General features: G+C 35.8%; 1 protein-coding gene across 2 annotated transcripts in view; it reads right to left on the bottom strand.

Moving 5' to 3' along the window:
• The window catches only part of pax7a (paired box 7a), a 60,509-nt gene extending 44,825 nt beyond the window's left edge, over nucleotides 1–15,684 (bottom strand). The window contains exons 1-4 of one of the 2 annotated variants that reach the window (XM_016518382.1): nucleotides 15,338–15,684; nucleotides 13,934–14,169; nucleotides 13,566–13,710; nucleotides 13,191–13,325 (exon numbers count right to left, since the gene is read on the bottom strand). In XM_016518382.1, coding sequence (XP_016373868.1) covers nucleotides 13,191–13,325; nucleotides 13,566–13,710; nucleotides 13,934–14,169; nucleotides 15,338–15,422 — 601 coding nt within the window. In that variant the 5' untranslated portion in view covers nucleotides 15,423–15,684. The remainder of the gene's footprint in view (nucleotides 1–13,190; nucleotides 13,326–13,565; nucleotides 13,711–13,933; nucleotides 14,170–15,337) is intronic. The other variant, XM_016518383.1, reaches the window with a different exon arrangement.
• Between the last annotated feature and the right edge of the window lie 8,239 nt (nucleotides 15,685–23,923).

Here is a 23,923-nt window from a genome sequence, read left to right as displayed (position 1 = left end):
TTCAAAGCTCAGAAGATGTACGGGAGATCTGCTGGAGATGCACTGCTACGTTTCATCTACATTCTGAAAAAATCAATGTCCCAAAAGGGGGTTTAGAAGAACCATTTTGAACAGTTCTTAAAAGAACAAATTTTTTTCTTAGCATAAAGAACATTTTAGAAATCTAAAGAACCATTTTCACTAAAAATAACCTTTTGTGCATTGAAAAGTTCAATGGATGTTCTTCATGGATTTATCAATACCAATGAACAACCTTTATTTTTAAGAGTGTATGTACCTTAAAATTCTTCCTATTCCTCCTAAAATTCTACAAAAACAGGAAAAAAAGAGATTGAATAGAAATGAGACAACTGTTGTAAAAGTACAGAGTTCAGAAGAACTGAATAAGGAATGTTCATATTGAGATCTGTCACATTTGATTGCAGAATTGGGTCTTTTTCATAGCAGAACCATATGAGAAGCAGGAGAGTACAGTGAAAATCTGATTTTTTTTCTTCTTCACATTTCTATCTGAAATACTGAAAAGATCTAATTTGTCAGAAACAAAGATTGAAAACTATTTGGAAAAACTTCCAAAGTCCCTAACTATATACCACTTTTGACTCAGTGGACACTACATGAAATTCCTGAGACATTCTTCAGGACATTAGGAGGTCTTTAATATTTCCTGTTTTCTGAGTTTACATCAGCTCGCGCTCACAGCAGCCGATGGTAAAGTCAGAGATCAACACTCTATATTGTGCCTTTGGACCGTAAGGGCATTTCAAAATGAGAGTGTACATTCCCCTGACAGGGGACGCCTTAAATAAACCCATTAGTTAAAAATGGAAGGCTTGGCTTTTTCCTTTGATGTTACAGGGATTGCTCGCTTTCCACTGCTCGCTGTCTCTCTAAGCTCACCGGTTAACGGCTGCATATTTTTAAACTTGGTGGAAAAACGAAACACATTTCTGATTTGCAACACTCTGTGAACGTGTTTATTGTCTTTCAGTACAGCCTTAAAAATGAGCGGCCACACGTTACATACACGCAAATAATGAAGAATCCATTTGCAAAGCAGGTCAAAAGCATAAAATGGGTGATGTTATGGCCGTAAGTAGCATGGGCTAATGGTGATTTTAAAGCAGTCGAGCATGGTGTGAATGGCTCTAATTCATCAGCTCTCCGACTGGGCACACGGGTCTAAACTTAATTAGTGTTGCACATTATGTGGGGCATTTTCTCCATTGTAATAAAATTAGTGAGAATGCTTGCTGTACTTTCTAACACGCCTTGGTGTAACGGGGGATGACAATAATCCGGCGGTGTCCGTGCCAACTGTCAAAAACTTTGACATCTATGGCAGGCGGGAAGAAACGGGACATTTAACATTTAGACATTTAGCTCTATTATGATCCTGTGTTTTCTTCAAACATGGGTTGTGAAGAAAACAGAAACTCCAATGTTATGTCTGTCACTGAACATGGCATGCATTTCAAGCGAATCCCTTCTGATTTATCAGTCAAGGAATCATAATGTGCTGAATGTTTTCCTAAGCAGTGGTTAAAAATAAATATACCACAAATATAATAGACCACACAGATCTTGGGAGACACCAGATCCAATCAAAACAAAGCCAAACAAGCAAATCTTTAAAAATGCTGCTTTGTTTATAAGGGTAAAAATGATATGATGATGACAGATGGAGGATGGGTGAAAAGATGTTTAGATGTTATCTTAGTCGCTACAAAAAAAAGGCAATTTACAAAAGCACTGTTTACTATTTAGAGAAGAATTTTCAGTGATTGTAGGAAGTTAATTCATAAAATGCTGCATAGTGAATATAACACTGATATATGTGACCCTGGACCACAAAACCAGTCATAAGGGTCAATTTTTCGAAATTGAGATTTATACATCATCTGAAAGCTGAATAAAGCTTTCCATTGATGTATGGTTTGTTAGGATAGGACAATATTTGGCTGCGATACAACTATTTGAAAATCTGGAATCTGAGGGTGCAAAAAAATCTAAATATTGAGAAAATCGCCTTTAAAGTTGTCCAAATGAAGTTCTTAGCAATGCATATTACTAATCAAAAATTAAGTTTTGATATATTCACAGTAGGAAATTTACAAAATATCTTCATGGAACATGATCTTTACTTAATGTCCTAATGATTTTTAGGCATAAAATAAAAATCAATAATTTTGACCCATACATTGTATTTTTGGCTATTGCTACAAATATACCCCAGTGACTTAAGACTGCTTTTGTGCTCCAGGGTCACATATCTGCGGCCCATTTAACTAACGAACTGTGTATATGCCTAATATCTACCACTTTTACACACTTATTTACAATCCAAATTCTACTCTTTACATAGTATGAGTAAAATGGACCAAACATTCACTTTTGCTTCTCTATTTTAACAATGCAGCAAATTAAAGACTTTTAGTGCACTGAAACATGATGCAGTGAGTGAAATTATTCGGTCTGCGATGTGCATGAAGTCATGTTTTCACCAACTGATAAACAGACTATTCCAATAAACAGTGACCCAGTTTTGAAAATTAAAAAAAATGAGCCAATTACAAAACAAAGAGAATTTTTTTTTTCTCATCATGTGAAAACGAAGACTGAATGTGAATTGATTCATCTGTTTTATCTGTGTTGAAATTAATATTTAAAGCTATGTGTTCAATATCATCATATGCAGCAAGAAGAAACCAGACAATTCAATCAAAATCCTCACTTCGGACGATGTGCTTCACATAAAACCCTGGAGAAAACAAGAGACACTTTTCCTTTCTATTTGTTTTCGGAGAGCTATCCTGAGTGTGTGACAAGAAAGGAGTCTAAAACAACCAATTAAAGCAAAATTGCCTTCGCTCTAGGAAAAACATTGAGTCAAAGCCCCATGGGAACTACTATAGAGCGCTGAGCACTCTTGTCCTTTCCAATGGCACGGTCAAGATCTACCAGACGAGCACAGATAGAAAGATAGATAAATGACTTTTGGAAACCTTGTTTTTCTTGTCAACTCAAGCACGTACATAAAAATGCAACCCTGATGTCAACTCATTCCTTTACCAATATCTCCTCCTGCCTTTGAGTAAAACCTTTGTCAAAAGAAAGAAGAGACCTGCCGACACCGTCCTGACACATGACCGAGAAGTTTTCAAAAAGTCCTGTGCTGCAGAAAAAAGGCATTACAGTAGGGTGAATATACAATAGATTTATATTGTAAATATATGATATGTGAACCTGGACCACAAAACTAGTCTTAAGTCGCTGGGGTATATTTGTAGCAATAGCCAAAAATACAATGTATAGGTCAAAATTATTGATTTTTATTTATGCCAGAAATCATTAGGATATTAAGTAAAGATCATGTTCCATGAAGATATTTTGTAAATTTCCTACCGTAAATATATTAAAACTTAATTTTTGATTAGTAATGTGCATTGCTAAGAACTTCATTTGGACAACTTTAAAGGTGATTTTCTCAGTATTTTGATTTTTTTGTTGTATCTTGGCCAAATATTGATAGGTCCTATCCTAACAAACCGTACATCAATGGAAAGTGTATTTATTCAGCTTCTAGATGATGTATAAATCTCAATTTCTCAAAACAGATGTACCCTTATGACTGGTTTTGTGGTCCAGGGTCACATATCTATTTGATATCTCAATTGTTTAACCTAGACAGCAATGAGATTATATGGAAAGACCGTACTGGAGACCTTTACTTGTGTCTCCAGCTTCTCAGATTCTTCCAGAAAATTCAGTATGAACTAATTTCTTAATGAGTCAATGACCTGAGCTGCTATTCACATAAATTATCTAGCGTAGCGTTAGTTCTGGCAGGTCACGTTAGTCAAGCTCGCATCAGCTGACTCTCAGCTGATCCCCATCAACCTATAGGAATACGACACCTATCTAAGCATTCATATATAAGGTCCCTCAGTATTATCAGCAGTTTTCGCATTGCTCAATAGCTAATTACCCTCCTCCATCCCCAACTCCTCCTTGGAATCCTTCTCCTTTGAATCAGACTAATTCTAAAATGTGTACATAAAATTATTGAACTTTAACGATATCTGCAATACATTTATGTTGGTTCTGTTTACCCTGGGGGGGTTATCGCTGCTCTCCCTGCTCTCATCCATGCTAGGCTGCATGGATGCGCAGGGAGTTCTTGCCCAGAACAGAACCATACCGCCAATCCAAACTGTATGCTAATTGTCAATCATCTTTGACGATATTGGTCCTGACAGAATTATAGCTTTCTTACTGTATGTCAGTGATTGACTGCTTTGTGTATATTTTGAGGAAACAAAGTTAACTAAGAAGGCTTCTGAGCTCAAATAAATAAATAAAATTTTAAACAATTTATTCACCCTACATGTGTCAGAAATACACATGCAACACGCAGAGCACGTTCAAATAATCAGCCGGATTTTTAAAAAAAACGCCTCTTATGATTTGCACCCAAATTGGATTGCCACTACCTATAATATCAAGAAAAACATCTCTAAGAAGAATGAAAAAAATAATAATAATACAAAAGAAAAATTGGGTACTTCAGATCCATCATGGTTTAGCCTACAAAACTAACACATTATTGATCTTTTCTTGGGTTTCTTTCTCTCCGCTGTTTGTTTAGAAAAGCCTCATCCCCACTAATAGCTGTCTCAAAGCATAATCTCCCCCCTCCCCTCCACAACCTCTTCATGGTCCTCTTTTCATGGCATCTCATGGCCGTCTCTCTGCAGTGAGGCTCCAAGAGCCAATTGTGTTGCTAATGTTGACACCTGCCAGAGCGGAGCCGAGCGAGGATTGTTTGTGCCTGCTGCAGCCTGATGCAAATCACCTCGAGGAAAAAAAGTGATCTCTTCAGGATGATTACAAGCACTTTATGGGCACCAACCACACACTTTACTGTAATGTTTGATAGAGAAAGAAAGAATAGAGAGGAAGAAAAGTTGAAAAAAGAAGAGTTTGGATGGCTACTTTGTATCCATCTTTCATATTGCAGGCTTGCAAACATGACAACATTAATAAATGTGACTATAAAGTTATTTGACATCAATGTTCAGAGAGGTACAAAAATCTGAGACCACATTTAAATGCAAACCTAGATAAGCACATGACATAACATGAAGAACATTTAACTTTCTGCACTATTTACAAGTCTTTAATTAAATAAGCAAATGAGTAACATGTGACTTTGACTGATTTTCTTTAATTAAAACATCATGCTGGAAAACATAATTTATCAGGGTTTGTCATGATGTGCATATTGTCATAGCGAATACTAAGACATTCTGCAATATAAACCTTGTAAACATAAAAATATATTATTTAAGTAGAAGATAATGCAAAATGGATGCATTTTCACGAGTAATCAGACTTTTGGACCTCACCTCATATATAACTTTCTTTGAAGCATCATGAATTTTTACTCATTTGCTCTTTTTTCATGATCAGGTTTTGTCATAGCAAACACTAAGGAATTCTGCAATATAATATAAAAAATATAACTGAATTAGAATATAATGCATAATGGATACATTTTCACTAGTAGTCTCAGACTTTTGGACCTCACCTCATGTAGAACTTTCTTTGTAGTGTCACATTCATTCACAGACATTGATGCACCATAACTATAAAAGATTTGAATCTATTATAAATCACTTTTAAAAAGATTTTGATTGAGGAATCTGTACTTATTTGTTCATTTTTCCAAGAACATGATCAGCAAGTTTTCTCATAGTAACTACTAGAAAATTCTGCAATATAAACGTGTAAAAAATGTATAATTAAAATAGATGCATTTCCACTAGCAGTCTCAGATCCCACTTCACGTATAACGTTCTTTGTAGTGCCATCATCACATCAACGTCCATTCACATGCATTTACACAGAAAACATCTATGATATTTAAGACGGCTGATTTTACTCTCCTAAGTAAACCTAAAGGTAGCACCGCACAAATTCCCAAAGGAACACAAGCAAAAGCAGCTCTCGCTGGCTCTCCATCTCAGTGTGTTGGGGATTCACCCCCAGTCCCTACAGATGTACATTAATGCAGACAACACACTGAGCCCGTCTCTTCCACAAGCGCTCTTCACTAAACAGGCTGCTGTCCAGCCCCATCGTGTCAGTTTGAAGCCCCCATTCAAAAGTATTCATGCATCTGCCTTCGAGGCACAATAGCCGCTAGTTTATAAACTGTCTGCCCGCGAGTCCAAAGGCTTTAGTTCACATTGTTTTCATACCCTTAATAAACTTTTTGAAGGAGTTCATCAACTGGCCTGAATAGCCTGTGCACTGAATCTCAAGACAGAAAATAACAGAGTTCTTTTTTCTTCTGCTCTTTTCTTTCTTTTTTTCCTTTTTAGGAGCAGTTTCTCTGACAATGGAGAGAGAAGGCTGTTAGACTTCAGAGGAGTCTCAGGCCCAACACCAGAAAAAAAGCCAGCATTCAATTAAAAGAACAAAATGCTTTCCATAAAGGGGAAGGAGACAATTGATTTCTCCTCCATTCAAAAGTGAGAGGATGATCCGAGCATCACTTCTTATCTTATTCCAAAAGAGAAAAACACACATTCAAACGCACACAAAGTGTGAGAATGCAAACAGAGAGTAAATATACTGTATGTTCACAATGCACAAAGAGCAGACTTTTCTTCTTTTTGTAAAAGGAGATCATTACAAATGAAAAATAAAAAAAGGATCCATAAACCATCACCTGCTTCATTCATTCATGGCTGGGTGCACTTTAAATACCTTATGCTTGAGGAATCTATTTATTTGTTCATTTTTCTAAGTGCTTCCTGTGACACCCCTTAGACAGGCAGGACAAATTTCAAAGAGGCAATACATTTCAGTATTGGCTATAAGCCATTGATCCATTCTCATACCTTTAAAATGTGTGGAAAACTTAAAGGTCTTAAATGGATGTCTTCTCTAATGAATTTCATCCCCAATTAGAACGGATCGCCACAGTCCAAGCTGCGTCTCGCCTTCTCGCCTGTGGGGTCCGGAACGACTCCCAAAAAATTCACAAACTTGCTAAATTAACAGGGCGCACACCCATGAAATACTAGGTGCAAAACTGCTGACTGCTCCGCCTTTCGTCCTCCGATTGTAAAATATTAATTATTATTAATAATAATAATAACAATAAGAAGAATAATATTCAATGAATTTTAAATTATATATATATATATATATATATATATATTAGATTTAAATATCTACATATATAAACAAAACTAACGAAATAAAACAAAAATATAACAATATATTACGAATGAACGGATAAAAATGTTACATATAATAAAAAGTTAATTGCTGTAGTTACACATATAATTACTGTTTTTTTTCTTTGTTTTGTTTTCGTTTGATTGATATTTTTATATATAGGCTACTACATTGCTGCTGCTGCTGCATTTAAACGTAGTCTATAAAAATGATCCAATACTAGTAATTCCAGCAAATGTTCGTCGATCAGGGGGATTTGAGTTTCGGATGTAGAATTCTGTCAATTCTGCGTATCACTTGTTGCTGAGATGACTTTCTCAGCTCTATAAACTGTGTTTACTGAAGCGCGGTGACCTGCCCGAGTGTGAGAGAGGTTACCGGTCACTGCCATTTACCGCATCCCGGGATCCTCTATTGTTCCTTAAAAGCCACTTGAACGGATCTCTAAAACACCGACCAACGGGACTGAAACGCTCCATTAGTTAAATCCACACGCCCGCGCAGCAAAAGAGTGCGTAAGGATTGAAGACAAATACGTAAAGTAGGCTACAACGGAACAGACAGCAAATACAATTCTGCAATATTAACTATCAAGACTACAAATAACGAATGAACAATTATTGCGCCCTTTTATATACTCGAAGGCATAAATATAAATTAGGCTAAATGTTTGGATAATAATCCTAAAACTAACCTGCCTTTCATCGATGTGGGCATACGGTTCTTAAATTATAATCTCCGCAGGCATGTCTTCTGACACAGCATTTGGCATAAACACGGTTTCCATCGCATAAATCATTTTTTACACTGCACTTAAGAATGTTGCGCACTGATTTTGGAACACAAAACTATTGTGTTTTGTTCTGAAGCACAATCCGTCTGTAATATCCATGTGTTATTAATTACAATTCAGCTGCAACAAAAATAAAATGTTTTAGCAAATAAAAGCACAAATTTTATTAAATTTTTTTTAAAGCCCTCCCCAAACCCACACACATACACGGTTTAATGGGGCCTGTATCACAGCTTGTGTGTGTGTCAAGTGTGACCCGCCTTCACAAATCAAATGGCTAAAACGGAAATGACAATTTACATGTCAGAATCAATTGTGTATTAAGCCCCCATTACAAACATTAACCAGATAGGAACACACCAAATACAATATCCATTGCTCGCATGGAGAGGGAATTACGCACAAATAACCGAGCACACATCTACGCAGATATATTATGTGTGATTCATTTATTACATTTGGGTTCCAAAGCCCTTGAAAAGTTGAAACATTAAATCCTTTCTGGCTATTAGCGGGAGCAGATAATAAAACAGCGTTTATGTGCGTAAAAGTCTGCTGCGCACTCTGTTAACAGCCGGGGAATGTGAAAACCGCACTATTACAAGAATTCTCTCCGATATAAGAGAATGATATTCTCCATAACATCTGTGCAGAGATTTACACTGTCCCAGATGGCAAAGCGCATTTAATGAACAGTCAAGCAGCAATATGAAGTCGCTTTGTACTGCAGTCGTCTCAAGTGTTTTTGATAAGCAAAAGACATCCACGGATCAAAGATCACAAGCTTCTCAATTTCCCTTAACTGCCTGAGCCCTCATTCACATCATCCTTACCCGTTTTCTGGTTATTTTTAAACATCTCTGAAACACATCAAAACTCATCTTCAAATTCAGGCCCTGTCTCGAGTTCACAGGTCATCCGACGTCTAATAACGACATTGTAAACTAGTCTATAATCCCCGTATGGAGACCAATTAAGCATTACAGTCAATATAAAAGCCATTTAAAATACCAGTCAAAATGCTTAAATTGTTCCATTCAACAGCTAATATAGGCTGGATCATGAATATTGTTCACTTCCTCACCTATCATTAAACATACAGTCGTGCCATGGGGGCTTGTAACAGTTACCTTCCCAAATACTAGCCTACCAAAAACTTCCAGACAATGATTTTACACAAAAAGAAACGCATAATAAAAAAAATAGGCTATAATTTTACAGGATAGAAATTATTATTGTTTTTATTATGACACAAACAAACAAACAAATAAATAAATAAACGAATGAATTCATGCCCTGGAAAAAAAGAAAAAAGAAAATTATAGTAAGCTATATATAAAAGCTTTGAAAAAATAAAAATAAAAAATGTCACCATCAGCAATGCTTGAATGCAAATCATGGCCAATTGCATCTGGTTCGGTAAAATTTGATTGGTTCCAGGAATTAAAACTGCCTTTATGTGGATTTTAAGTAAGGAGCACTGGAATGGCGAACTGGACGAAAGCGTCCATAATCAGTGTTGCAGTGTAATATTATTATGAGCTTATATCTGTTCAACTTATTATACCTGTCAACAAAAATTGATAATAACAGAGCATTAAAAAAGAACAATTAGAAATAATAAAAAAGATTTATATTTAGTATATATATATATTGTTGTGGTTGTGTTCATGGATAAAACCCTGGACTCTATACACTCAGAAAATCCCTCGCCAGTCACATTCTAGAGTTGTGTTGAGACAGGGTGACGGGAGAGAAGAGGTTAATCCGTGTTTAATGCAGTGATGGTCCACACTCTGATGGTTATGTTATCTCTGCCCAACATTTGGGTCTCCCACAATTTCAGCCCAGCCAAAATAGCTGCAAGAAAGTGCAGATGGAGTCACTCTCTACGCCTGAGGAGAAAAAATATTAATAGCTACATAACTTCCCCTTACTTTCACTTAATCTTTCTCTCTCTGTGTGTGTGTGTCTCTGTAACATATTCTATTCCAGATGGATTTGTTTAAAATGTCTCCCTATGCTTCTCTTTCAGTGCGGCTTTAGGCTCGAAAGCATCTGCTTCATTTTCATATAAGTGTGAAGCAAGAGCGGAAACTGCTCTATTCCAGAATATTCTCTTCATGCTTTATCATAGGTGAAATGTTACATTATAGAAGTAAACATGTATGCTTTCTTTTAAATATCATTGGGTTCCTGTGTACAGTAAAACCGAGACTGCGCATCGCTCACATACATCTCGCCTACTGTTTTTTTTATTACTTTTATCCCATAACAACACTCTTAAACCCCAGACTGAAGTCTGTTTGATTAGTCTGAAAAGCTCAGGTAATCCACAGATTTGCTGAAGTGTCCAGTGCCACTCTCACAAATGGACGCGTGGTCGCGTTTAACTGATGCTCCTCCAGACAAAAAGAGCACCAGGTGAGCTGTCAGACGCGGGGCTGGAACCCATTAAAGACTAATTAAGTTCGGCAGGTTTGTGCTAACTCTGCTGTCGCTCATCATATTTTTTTATTTCCGTAACGAGGATGGCAGGTGCACAAGATTATTATTATTGTAACGGCCACTAAACCAAATGTGGAAGTCATAGTTAAGGCTATTAAGGTTAGGCACTTGGAGATCTGCTCAGGGCGTAGGAAACACACACAACGTTTATGTCGTTTGTTGTTTTCAAAATGTTTAACATTATGTCATAAATAAATAAACAAACAAACACGTTTACATTAGACATTTAGCACATACATAAGAATCCACCAGATTCTAACTGTGTAATCAGTCGACCCAATAAACACATGCCACAAATAAATAAATAAATACATTTTGTATGCCAAAAGAACGTCAACAAAAATCTGAGGTCTGACATTTTTATTAAATAAATAGTCGACTGCATAATAAATGCAACACTTTATAATCACGTGCAATAAAAATAAATAAATACACGAATTTTGTATAAGCCAAAAAGTTAACAAATTATTAATATGTTAAGTATATGGCTAAAAATAATTTACATATATTAAATAATATATATTAAAAATAACATATATATTTAAGACCAAAACAATAATGCCAAAGCAAGTCAACCAAACCTGAGGTCTGACTTATTTGATTAACTATAGATAGTCTAGTGCGTAATCAATTTAACCCCTTGCACACAAGCAATAAATAAATAAATAAATACATTTGCATTATGTATGCCGAAACAAGTCAATAAAAATACGAGGTCAGCCTTTTTTGACTAACAGCATAGTAATCAATTTGACACCTTAAAAACACATGCAATAAAAAATGAATAAATGATGTATTTTGTACACACCATAAATGTAATCGCTAAATAAATAAATAAATATCATATAAAATAAACTCCAAATCTCATGAATGTACGCCCTGGGCGAGTCACTGTGAGCCGTTTAGAGATGAAAGTGAAAAGAAATAAAGGGGCTCAGTTTAATCAGGGTTTAAAAGCTCTTCTACATTACGTTTGTGCGCGAAACCCCGGCGCGAGAGCTGCTGGAGGATCAGTGTGTTTCTTACCGGTGCCTCCGAGCTATTACCCTCCTCAGCAACACAGACGCCCATTCAACACACAGCAGCTCGAATAAGTCTTAACATCATTAAATGTTATCCGGATGGTAAACTTAAAGAATCCCTTCAAAGAATTTAACAGTGAATTCAGTGAAGATGAGACGCTATAAATGACAGATTTATGGAATAATTAACCCAGAGATGACGCACTCACAACATTACCAACAAATTAACAACCATAACCAGTGGACAGCAACAGAAAGATTGTTTTTCTTGTATTTGTTTAATAACGAATATCAGTTTTGACCTGTGTATAAATGCGTGTAATATTAATTATGAGGGAGGTAATCTGAGCGTATAACTTTGGCATAATTTAGGTCATGTAATTTGGAGAAAACATAAATAATACTATGGATATTTTTATTAACATAATGATTGATTCGTCCATCTCAAAATATCATTATCATTATACCAATTCTATTTAAAAAATATGTGTAAATGTAAAAGCTTTATTTTGTCTTAAACCAGCTGCGCAGTTACGCACAACTAAACCCGCACAAAAGACGCCGTTTTGCACCATGAAATGCTGAGCTTACATTTGTAAATGCTCCTTCATATTACAAAACTATCTAGCAGCAGGGAGCACTGAATAATTTATCTGCCTTTCTTTTTTTTTTACTACCCTTTGTACAAAGTTTTCCCCTCTTTTCTGGGATCTTTGAATGGGGGTCACCGGTCCAGTTACTCTTTTTGCTGCCCGGCTCCAGAGCCTTTTCTCTTTTGTATTTCAGTCTAAAGGTTACAAAGGCTTAAAACGAGATTGTTCATAACCGCGTTTAAAAAGGCAAAAACGTATTGTGGCCCGCTATAAATCTCGCTTTATTGAAAGAATAGAAATATAACAGTTTCGAATTATAATATTATATTTCGAATTATAATAGTACGCTATAATGTTTAATTACAGGCTATTATATATAACAGAAATATATTAAATATAGAGCCTAAAATTAAATACAAATAATTTAATAAATTATACTTTTTTCCAATATATGAAGCCGATAATATATTTTCGGATTGCTATTGTTATACAATTCAATTCAAACATTTTCAAATGATCATTTTCAGTTCACAATATTATAAAGATCATATAATAATAATAATAATAATAATAATAATTCGTATAAATGTTGCCAAAACAAGTCACCTCCACTGGGTCCACGTGTCTCGTAGTTGCTAAAACAGACATGGATTCTCAAATTACCCGGCTAAATACCTGACGTCAGGGCTCACATAAATAATTGAGTAAGTACTGAACAGCTAGCAGCGCGAATAATGAGAGCTATTTGTGCCTCTTTTTTTTTTTTTGCCAAGGGGGCGCATAGATTCCCCCTGGCGAGAATGAAGGACTGCAGCATCTGTCCCTTTCAAATAACTGCCTAATAAAATATCAATTGCAACAACAGCAGCAATTATAGCACCAGTCCATCACGAGCTGTCAGTACAACTGATCCACACCTCAAAAAACATCTTCCACGCGAGTTTGAGTTATAATGCACAACTTTTACCCACCACGTTTCCTCGCATCTATTCGCACGCAATGAGAAATGTAACGGCCTCTCACCTTTATCCCCGAGAATCCCATCGATGCTGTGCTTGGTTTTCTTTTCTCCGTCTTCATCTTTTTTATCACCCTCGTCATCGTCATCGTCATCTTTCTTGCCAAAACGAGCTCTCAAAACCCGACTAATGGAGCTAACTATAAAGAGAGACAATAATCAATGTAACACCCAATGAAACAATCATAACAATAAACATTACTAATGTGATTGTGAATTTAATATTTCATAGAGATCTACATTTTCATTTATATAATTCAATTCTAAAAACTCCAAAATGAATTAAAACCGAATATACATGTGTTTTTCTCCATGTTTAAGCAGACGCTGTGAAGCGCGTAACGCCCTCTCTATGTCAATAAGAAAGAAATGGTGCTTACCGGAAGAGGCCTCACCTGAAGGAACCGTGCCTCTGTCACACACCCCGTCCTTCAGCAACTTATCCCGGATTTCCCAGCTGAACATCCCTGGATTCTCGCGTTTGTATTCCTCGATTCTCTTTTCAACATCGGGTGTTGAAACTTGCTTTAGTGTCGAACAGAAAACGTGTAGGGAAAAAGCACAAGAAATGCGCATTCTGTTCACTATAAATTCCAAATAGATTTAAGAGTTGTTTATTTTATTTTTTTGTATAATAAAATATATTTAATAATTCATAATAATTATTCATAATCTCCCCGTTACGATTTTTTATATATCTAAACATGCCTTTGATATCGACAGCGTGCAGCTGGAATCGTTCACTCACCCTCGGTTTGCTTCCACCTATCGCTCCCGGACGAATGGAACCGGTCTCCTGGTACCGACAGAGGATTTTGGACACGCAGCCGTGTGAGACCCGCAGTTGTCTGGAGATCACACAGGGTCGAATGCCGTGATGGGCCATTTCCACTATTTTGTGTCGAATATGATTTGGCAGAGGCCTTCCGTTGATGAAAACTCCACCGAGCTGGTTCACTCGACCTTGACCCAGAGGCGTCGAGACTGTGTAAAAACATTCAGCTTGAACAAAAGAAACAATATAGAGATTGAACACCCTTGTCAACTATGCGATTATATTACGTATATTATGTATTTTGTTGAACGCCTTGGAATTACGCACTGGTTTTATGCATGTCAAATGATGCATAATGTAAAGTGCGCTTCACTTGTGTTTAAATTGATGCCATTGAGTTTTAAGGGGTAAATTCTGCAAGTCAGTCCTCCAGGCTTTGTACAGGATTTATCACAAAAACATCTACATGCTGTCATTCTCATTAATCATATCAGATCATACTATTTATCACGTTATATTTAGAGAAGATTTTGAAACTATTCGTGTTTATTGGAAGATACGAATAATGATTAATGAAAGCCTGGAAGAAGAATTAATCCAAAGATCTCATCCTCACACATTTTCTTTCCTGAAAGAATCCTTCTTTACTATCAGTCTATCTGATGTGTTGTGAGAGGATGTGACACTTGAGGACACTAATTGCCATTCAAGAGGCACTAAAGACGTGCCACTTTAAACCTCGATTATTCCCAGTCATGCAACACAAATAGTAGTGTGATGCTTTGAGCCAGCTCTCAGCTGTGTGTTTTATTTCCCTTCACTGCTGCGAGATACTTCAGCAAATCCCACAGATTGCAGGATTCGTGGGTTGGCAGGCTTTCGTCAAACTGCTCTTAAGCACGAATTCACTCGATCTAGGAAAAAGTTTCCCATTTAATGCGGGAGCGGCGCATGCAAATAACAATTTCAGAACATTTTACTCGTGAGGCTGCAAGATGACAAGATTTTAAAAGAACGTTTATTGTCAATTATTAACATTTTAATAATTACATAAAACAGCCTCTTCTATTTTTTAAAGTTTTTGTTCGGTAATATAATTTACTTATTAAATTCGATTTACGTTTATTGTCAATTATTAACATTTTAATAATTACATAAAACAGTCTCTTCTATTTTTTAAAGTTTTTGTTCGGTAATATAATTTACTTATTAAATTCGATTTAAGCCGTGTTTGACACAGCATATCCAAAAGGAATTTTTTTAGTATTTTAAAATGACACATTTTTTATCAATTACAAATTCATTTACAAATATGTGATAAAATGATGTTTTTAAGAATAAGAACAATAAGAAGAAGAAAAGCACACATTTCTGTACCTTCTAAAGGGAATCCGGTTCGTGGGTAGTTCTGGCCTGGTGCTGGCCGCATCATTCGAGGAAATGTTCCTGGTAAAGTAGCCATTCCAGCTACTCCCAAACAATTTAAACTCTCACTAACAAATTAAAGAAATCAATCACACAGAAAGCTCCAGTGTTGTTTGTGCAGTGGAAACTGTAACAGGTCCAAAAAATTTAAAAGAAATCCAAACACACATAAACACGCACCAGTGGACAATGCCCAGTGTGCAGAAGACAAAGTTCTTACAGTGGATACCAAAACCAACAGTAGGATGAGCAGAGGAAAGCATGGAATGTGCTCTGAAGCAACTGTGAGAAAATATTAGTGAGAGGTTCTGCTAGTTTTGATTACAGCTCCTGTTTGCTGCCTGAGAGGAGTTTAAGTGGCCAAATTTGGCGCACATAGTGGGAGGAGGAAGCGCGCGTAACGATAGGCTCTCCAACACTCTTTTATTCATCGTGGAGAGAAAGCGTATTGCCCAAGACATGCCGTCCAATCCGGAGGAACTTTGCAGAAAACACACACATACACCACCCTCCCACTCTCTCTCTAAGTCAACACAGGAAATGTTACGAAGAGTTTTTATTCATCTTTCATTTGAACTGAAGCGTCAGTTTAATGCTTTGGACATTCTCTGGACTAGGAAGAAACAACGTTAGCATTTTTCTCTCTCTCACGCACACACACACACACACACACACACACACACACACATAATATAATATATTTTTATTATTAGCCACAAAAAGGCTCTAGGAATTAAAAATAAATAACATGGCACTGCAGTGGGAATGGAAATCTGTGTGACCCTAAACATGTTCTCCTTAAACATGTTTGTAATCGTTTGTAAAAGGATTGTAATCGTGTATTTCAACTTGACCTTGTGCATATTCCATAACTTAATTTTTTTTAATTAGTCAGGTGATTTTTTTGTGTGAATAAATATAGAGAAACACGACGGATATCCTTCAATTTACAGTGCTGTGTCACGAAGAAAACCTAAAGGATCTGATTATTGTGCTATTTTTGTGTGAAGAAAGAACAGAATGAACAAGAGCGTATCCAAAACTGCACACCTACCTGAGATTGAGGTCAAAGAGGGTCACGATGATGCACAAAAACTGAGGAAGATAAAGACATTTTGGCTGAAACATTTGACATATTCAATGTGGAAATCAATCATCAACACAACGTGATAGGGTTTAATTAAAGAAAATGGCATAGTAGCATTACTAAATAATAATAATAATGCACCTAATATGCACAAAATAAAGCTTTCTGAATGGTTCTTTTTTAGAAACTTAGATTCAGCAAAGAACCCTCTTCCTATAGAAAGAATAACATTTTCTTGAGTTGACTGTATTGTTCTATAGAGATTCAAAAAGTTAATGTTTCAGAAGGTACTTCAGATCAGTGTTTTAGTTTCTAGGCACTTTAAAAACACCAGAACAGATGCTTTTTCTAAAGAGCGTGCAGAATAACATGCTTTTTATGGTCGGAAAACCCTTGTGATCCTAATTAAAACTTCCTTTTAAGAGTGTAAGTCGCTTCACCTGTTTTTCCGTGAGATCCGAGTCTTTTAACATCTGATCAAAATCCTCCAGATTCTTTAGGTTGAATGGCTGTGCGTGTGTTCAGCTCTGTGGGACCGCCGCGCGCTGAGATTGTGTGGAAATTGCCGTGGCGAACACTCCTGGTGGAAAGCAATTTCACAAATAATTTTTACAACAATTAGGGAGTGTGGCTGTGTGAAATGGCGATTTCACATGCAGATGCGCCGGTAGGGAAGGACCTGGTGCCAGGCAGCGGAGCCCTGACCCTCAGTGTCCGGGTCTGGTGAGCTGCGCGCGGGTCAGAGACGCACTGCTGATTAGGTGCAGCATACAGATAACTGTAAAACAGAACTTCAGGATTTGGTCAGAGAAAAATAAACTTTTCACAAATTACACAAATACTTACTGGCATTTGTCTCTTCTTGCATGATTTTTGTTACAACGTTATAGTCTATTTGACTCTCCAAAGCGCATAAGTCATCTTTTGAGATCATTTAACGAAATATGATCATAAAATAACGATTCTTGGGTTTAAAGCATCTCGGTTTGTAGCTGCAATGTTTGACACTGCTATCTATGCAGATCTATGTTAGTTCGATTGGAATAGGCCTACAGTTAGAAAAAATAAAAGCAATGACATGCCGGTAAAAATGATTTCTTTCAAGTGATGCCATGGATAATGTTATGATAACATGAAACTTTAAAGTTAATATCCGGTAGAGCTGAGCGTGGATTATTTATATGTAATCCTTGAGTGGATTATTTAGAGGATATATTTTAGCTTTATATCTTTGTTGTTCATTTAAACACATCTAACTAGCATTCCGGAATATTGTCTAAAATTGGGGGGGGGGAAAGTTAAAAGTTTACAAAAGAGTACGAAGATTTTTGCAATAATCTAAACATTTCAAAAACAGCGTTGTTTAAAGAGTGGATGAACTGGTTTCAAAAGCTTACTATCACGTAAAGTGGAAAGATAATTAAAAACAGGCCCAAAGAAAAAAAAAACAGAATGTATAAAAAATATATATTTCTAGAATGCAACTCATGACAATCCAATGTAAAGTATAGCCACCAGAACTACCTAAATCATCGAAATAAAGCTTTTAAACAATTGTGGATTATTTATGCGTTAATTGTTGAATTTTTCAAATGCTGAAATAAAGCAAAAACACATGCGCGATCTTCTTTGACTATGTTATTGGATTGATTGAATGTATGTAGTGTAAATGAATGCATGTCCACTAGCAGGCGATATAGGTTAACTGTTACAAAATATGGTGCAAATCGGTTTTACATCCTGCTTGCAAATGGAAACATTTTCTAAGAACAGCACTTTAAAAAAATCATGTGTGATACCATTTGTTCACCTGGTTATTTGCACTAGATGTTTCTTGCCTTGAACATGAAGCACCTTTCTTAATAGCAAAAGCAATGGGGAAAAGAAATGCATCTGATATTTAGGTTCTTCCACTTGCTTCTTGAGACCTGAAATCAAACCAGAACAGGCTATTATGGATCTGTGTTTTGTGGTAATTTTCTCAACTCCAGGAATCTTCAGTCTTTCATAAAGTTGAGTAACCTGTGCTGGATCTGTGGTGACTGTGTATAAAGACACTGGACAAGCTCCAGACATTGCCGCCAGGTTTGAGAAGCACCGGGGAACCCGGTACACAACTGCAGCCTGTTAGGCCTCTTCCTCTCTCCTTCACCATGTCCACACTCCCCACAGACTCTTGTTAACTTGCTAAGTCATGCTCACATCTGCTGAGAATGATCACAATGTGTTATTGCTTCCCAAGCAGAATTATTTTATCAGAAGAAGAGAGTGAAAGTGTGCTAAGAGTTGTGTGTGTGGACAGGGTTGCTGCTTGTTTAACTTCACAGTTTGTCTCTCTATGAGGAATGAGACACATGAAAATGCACACAAGGAAATATGCAAGTCTTACAGAAGCGAGATTGAGCCGATAACTACGTCAAAAACTAAATCATGTACTCAAACTGAACTTTGTATGGCCACCCCAATCCAATGTCTCAAACAGAGCTATTTCTAGCTATAATTTTAATTTAAGTTTAAATTTACTACAGTTATTACAGTTAAATAACACAATAAAAACACATTTTCATTACTTGAAATAAACAGTAACTGCAATAAAATAAAATATAAAAACTCTATATTTAATTTGGTAACTAAAACTGAAATAAAAATGAATAAAAACTATATAGACATAAAAAAATAGAAAAACTGCTATAATTAAAACCATAGAAATTTAACTAAAATTAAAATGGAAAATATATTTTTAAAAATCTAATCATTATTAAATGGATTCAAAATAGAATTAATAATAATATTTTTTATAAATATTAAATATTTTATAAATATTAAATATTAATAATAATTAATAACAAAAAAATTTTTTTGCACTTTTTCTATACAGCAAAGCAAAGTAGAATGAGAAGGGACAAGAAAAAGTATGTTAAACTACAATATAGACTCAATATATAGACTCAAAAATTGCTTTAGTACATTATTACATTTTCTGTAAAAATGAGTGGTGTTTGTCCATGCAAAAGCCATGGCCAATATTCTTTATGGCTAATTAATTGTAAATTTTTTATGAATTTGGCAGATGTTTTTATCCAAAGTGACTGCATTCAAGGTACTCATTTTTATTACATATTTCAGTTTCAGTTCCTGAGAATCGAACCCATGACCCTGGCTAGCACCATGCTCTAATGTTTAAGCTACAGGATGGCTAACTCACTACAAGTCTATCACTTTTTTTTAACCTGTTTCTTCATCCACAATGAACTTGGATCAAACTTCAAGTTTGCTCACTCAGAAAAGTATCGCAAACTTCTTGGTGAAAGTGAAGCCATTGCCATGTTGCAACATGCATCATTTCTCATGTTCACATTGTTTTGGAGTTTCACTTCTCCCATGTGCAGTTTTAAAAAGTAGATGTTGCAATTCCGAAGCAAACAGAGTTTATATTGAAGGCACAAGTATATACTTACATGCCTGCAAGCACATGCAGCTAGCTGGAGACTCCCCCCTCTGACAGGCTTTAGAGGAGGCGCAGTAGGAGGCCTGCTGGATTGGAGTAGTGGAGAAGAATCCCTCGTGTTTGAGGGGACTCCTTAAGGAGAACAGGAATGTGGGGGCCGATCAAGGCGAGCTGCAGACGTCTTAGACACTTATTGGTAAACAGCATGTATACAAGGCAAAACTGGCCATTTATTTTATATTATATAAGATAAAGATAATATTAAGATTATATTAAGATAAACGTATGATTACATAAAGAAAAATTTAATTGTAATGTTACAAAACTACAGCTTTTTCAAGGATGTTGCCATTAGTACAAAAAAATAGACCAACAGTCTTATTAGCTACTTTTTTCTTTTAGAATAATTGACTTATAATTGCAAAAAAATCTAAATGGTTTGATAAAGTAAATGAGAATGATTTGTTTCCATCCTCCTCCTGTATATAAGGCCACTTACACTGATCTAAATGTGGCATCTCAAAACAATTAAATAATAATTCACATGTCACGTGCACATTGCTTAAACCCGCATCCATCCCTTGGGTCAAAATGACCCAAAAGCTCATTGTTTAAAGTTTTTTTTTTTTTTAAATCGAGTGTTCATCGGAATGGCATGAGACTTTGTGACTTTTGTCACACTTGAACCTGGAATACACACACACACACACACAAAATTGAGTGGCATCGAGGAGTTTATGTGGGTGTAATTAAAAAAGAAATAAAAGTGTCCCTTGCGGGTCATTTTGTGGGTCATGTTCTTATGACAGTTTAGTCAATGGCGATGCTTGGCTTACATGCCATCAATGCATATAGTGGAGAAGAATCCCTCGTGGTTGAGGGGACTCCTTAAGGAGAACAGGAATGTGGGGGCCGATCAAGGCGAGCTGCAGACGTCTTAGACACTTATTGGTAAACAGCAGTTGAAAAGATAGTCCTCTGCACTGCCAAAATGCCTTATCAACTAAAAGCAGATGTGTCACCAGTCTTTGTAATTTAAATACAAAGATATTTCAAATGAATCTTGCTTTAATATGTATAAATCTATATGGAATGTCAGGGTGCTTCTTTAGACCATGATTAGAGTGAGCGATGGAAAAGTAGCTTGTTTGTGCTATAAGTGATTGTAGAAAATCACCAGCAGAATCCAATATAGCTTAAAAAGTCAGGAAGGCAATGCCCTGCACTAATAATCCTCAACATGTGTAAAGATATGAAGCGCAGATATTGACCTATTGGCCCATAGCAACATTAAACAAAAGCAACTTCTATTACACAGAAGTGCCCAACAGAACAATCCAGCTTTGTTTGAACTTTTTTCTTTTTTTAGTAAAATAAATAAATAGACTAAAATCAACCCAAATGCATGTTTTCATTGCAACATGCTCATGAATATTTTAATTACATTTTGATATCAAGATCTATTGACCCAAATTAAGAACCTGCTGGGTTCCTGATTACCCCTTTTGACATCCTTGTGGTGGGATAAAATTGCAATTTTCTGAAAAATTAACCCATTTTTGTTCTTTTTTTTAAAAAAAAAGTCAGATATTTAAAAATCTAAGAAATCTGTGGCATTGATAAAGCAGCAAAAGCAGACTCCTACTTTTCAATCCATACATATAGATGCTCGTTTCAGCTTTTTCTCATGGTAAGAGTATTCGTCAATTAAATTTGACGAATGCCTCAGATGTATTGCTCTCCATTCACTATAGATTTATGTATGTTTTTGAAGAATACGACCTTGGTTTTCTACAAAACTGTCTTTGTGATCTAACAGAAACTTCAGCCGAACAGACAGGCTCGGGCCGGATCCTCTTGCGTCCTGCAAACAGGAGTCTGACCTCTTGAACTTGCCCGCTCAAACAGGGTCTGGACACTCCAGAGTGTGATCAGGTCGTGACCCAGCAGGGAGGTCACAGTGAGTTAAGTATCCTCTTAAACATAGGGGTGAGAGCTCTTATCTTTAATGAAGTGTGACTATCCTATGCTGCCACTGTCTGGCCTGCCCGCCCCTCTCAGCTAAAGGCACATTATGAAGAGGAGCGGAGAGCTCATCTAATCTGCCCAACTCAAAAAAGGCTTTTACATCCATAAAACCCTTTAAAGTCAAAGAGAATGATTTGTTTCCATCATCCTCCAGGACAAATCTATGTACATAAGGCCACGTGCACTCATCTGATCATGGCGTCTCTGGAATCTTTTGCATGAAAATTGTTTGATAAAGTCTATTTATATAAGTTCTATTATATTAAGATAAATGTACGGTTACATAAAGAAAAACAGTGATTATTAAGTGAATGTTGTAATGTTACAAATTTAATGATTTTCATGGACGTTTTAGTAATCTTATAGCTTTAAGACTTAAGACTTACTTATAGCTTAATTAATTTAATAATTTACTCATAACTGCAATAAATCTTAAATGTCTGACACTGCTTTGTTGAAGTGAATGAGAAAGATTTGTTTCCATCATCCTCCAAGAAAAAAAAAAATCTATGTATACAAGGCAAAACTGGCCATTTATTTTATATTATATAAGATAAAGATAATATTAAGATTATATTAAGATAAACGTATGATTACATAAAGAAAAATTTAATTGTAATGTTACAAAACTACAGCTTTTTCAAGGATGTTGCCATTAGTACAAAAAAATAGACCAACAGTCTTATTAGCTACTTTTTTCTTTTAGAATAATTGACTTATAATTGCAAAAAAATCTAAATGGTTTGATAAAGTAAATGAGAATGATTTGTTTCCATCCTCCTCCTGTATATAAGGCCACTTACACTGATCTAAATGTGGCATCTCAAAACAATTAAATAATAATTCACATGTCACGTGCACATTGCTTAAACCCGCATCCATCCCTTGGGTCAAAATGACCCAAAGCTCATTGTTTAAAGTTTTTTTTTTTTTTTTAATCGAGTGTTCATCGGAATGGCATGAGACTTTGTGACTTTTGTCACACTTGAACCTGGAATACACACACACACACACACAAAATTGAGTGGCATCGAGGAGTTTATGTGGGTGTAATTAAAAAAGAAATAAAAGTGTCCCTTGCGGGTCATTTTGTGGGTCATGTTCTTATGACAGTTTAGTCAATGGCGATGCTTGGCTTACATGCCATCAATGCATATTTAATCTTTACTTACCTTAAAAAAAAAAGAAAAAAAAAGATAAATTAGGTGTCTTGAGTTAATTTCTATTTATTCTTGTTTTTTTTTAATGACACAATAAATAGATATTTGGTAGCCTGCAGAAACAGTGGATTAAACGTGCAGTTCTATATCAGCATGAAATCTAAATCTGAAGGTCTGAAAAGTATTTAAATTCATATAAGCAGATTTCTGATGCATGTTTAATGTGGAAGTTTCCATCTCTGCTGGGGTATCATTAGCAAATAACGTTTAGGATGATCAGACATCAAATAGTTTACCCCTAATTACATAACATCTAAATGATTTGACACTAGAAAAAAAAAAAACACATTTTGTTAAAAAAGAGAAAAGCTGGGAGGTTGTATCAAAGCATAGCTCAGTAGCTTAGTACATATAAGATTCATAAATGTAGTTTCATTTGTCTCAGTACAAGGTTTTATTTTTTCAATTTTGCACCCTGTTTTGTCCCACTTCTCAAGAATGACTGTAATATCATCATTAAACACTAACTTAGAGAAGCATGAATGTCCATGCTGGTCTAAGCTGGTTTGATACTAGTGTAGTTGTTGGCCAGCGAAGTGTGAAAATAATATACGTATGAAACAACAACAACAAACAATTCTTGCATTTCAAAAGCATAACACAAAACAGATCTTCGTAGAACAAAACCGCCACCTAGTGGCTGAGCTCATATTACACCAACTGTTGACGCAGTGTAGCAGCATGAATATTAATAACGTTACGCTGCTAGAACGTACAGACGTAGCGTACTTAATATTCATGAGCAAATCCTTCAC

Source organism: Sinocyclocheilus rhinocerous, unplaced genomic scaffold, assembly GCF_001515625.1.
Source record: "Sinocyclocheilus rhinocerous isolate Xijiao unplaced genomic scaffold, SAMN03320098_v1.1 scaffold147, whole genome shotgun sequence".
In the NCBI taxonomy this organism is placed as follows: domain Eukaryota; kingdom Metazoa; phylum Chordata; class Actinopteri; order Cypriniformes; family Cyprinidae; genus Sinocyclocheilus; species Sinocyclocheilus rhinocerous.
Note: the sequence above shows the minus strand (reverse complement) of the source record. Positions and strands in the feature narration are given on the sequence as shown.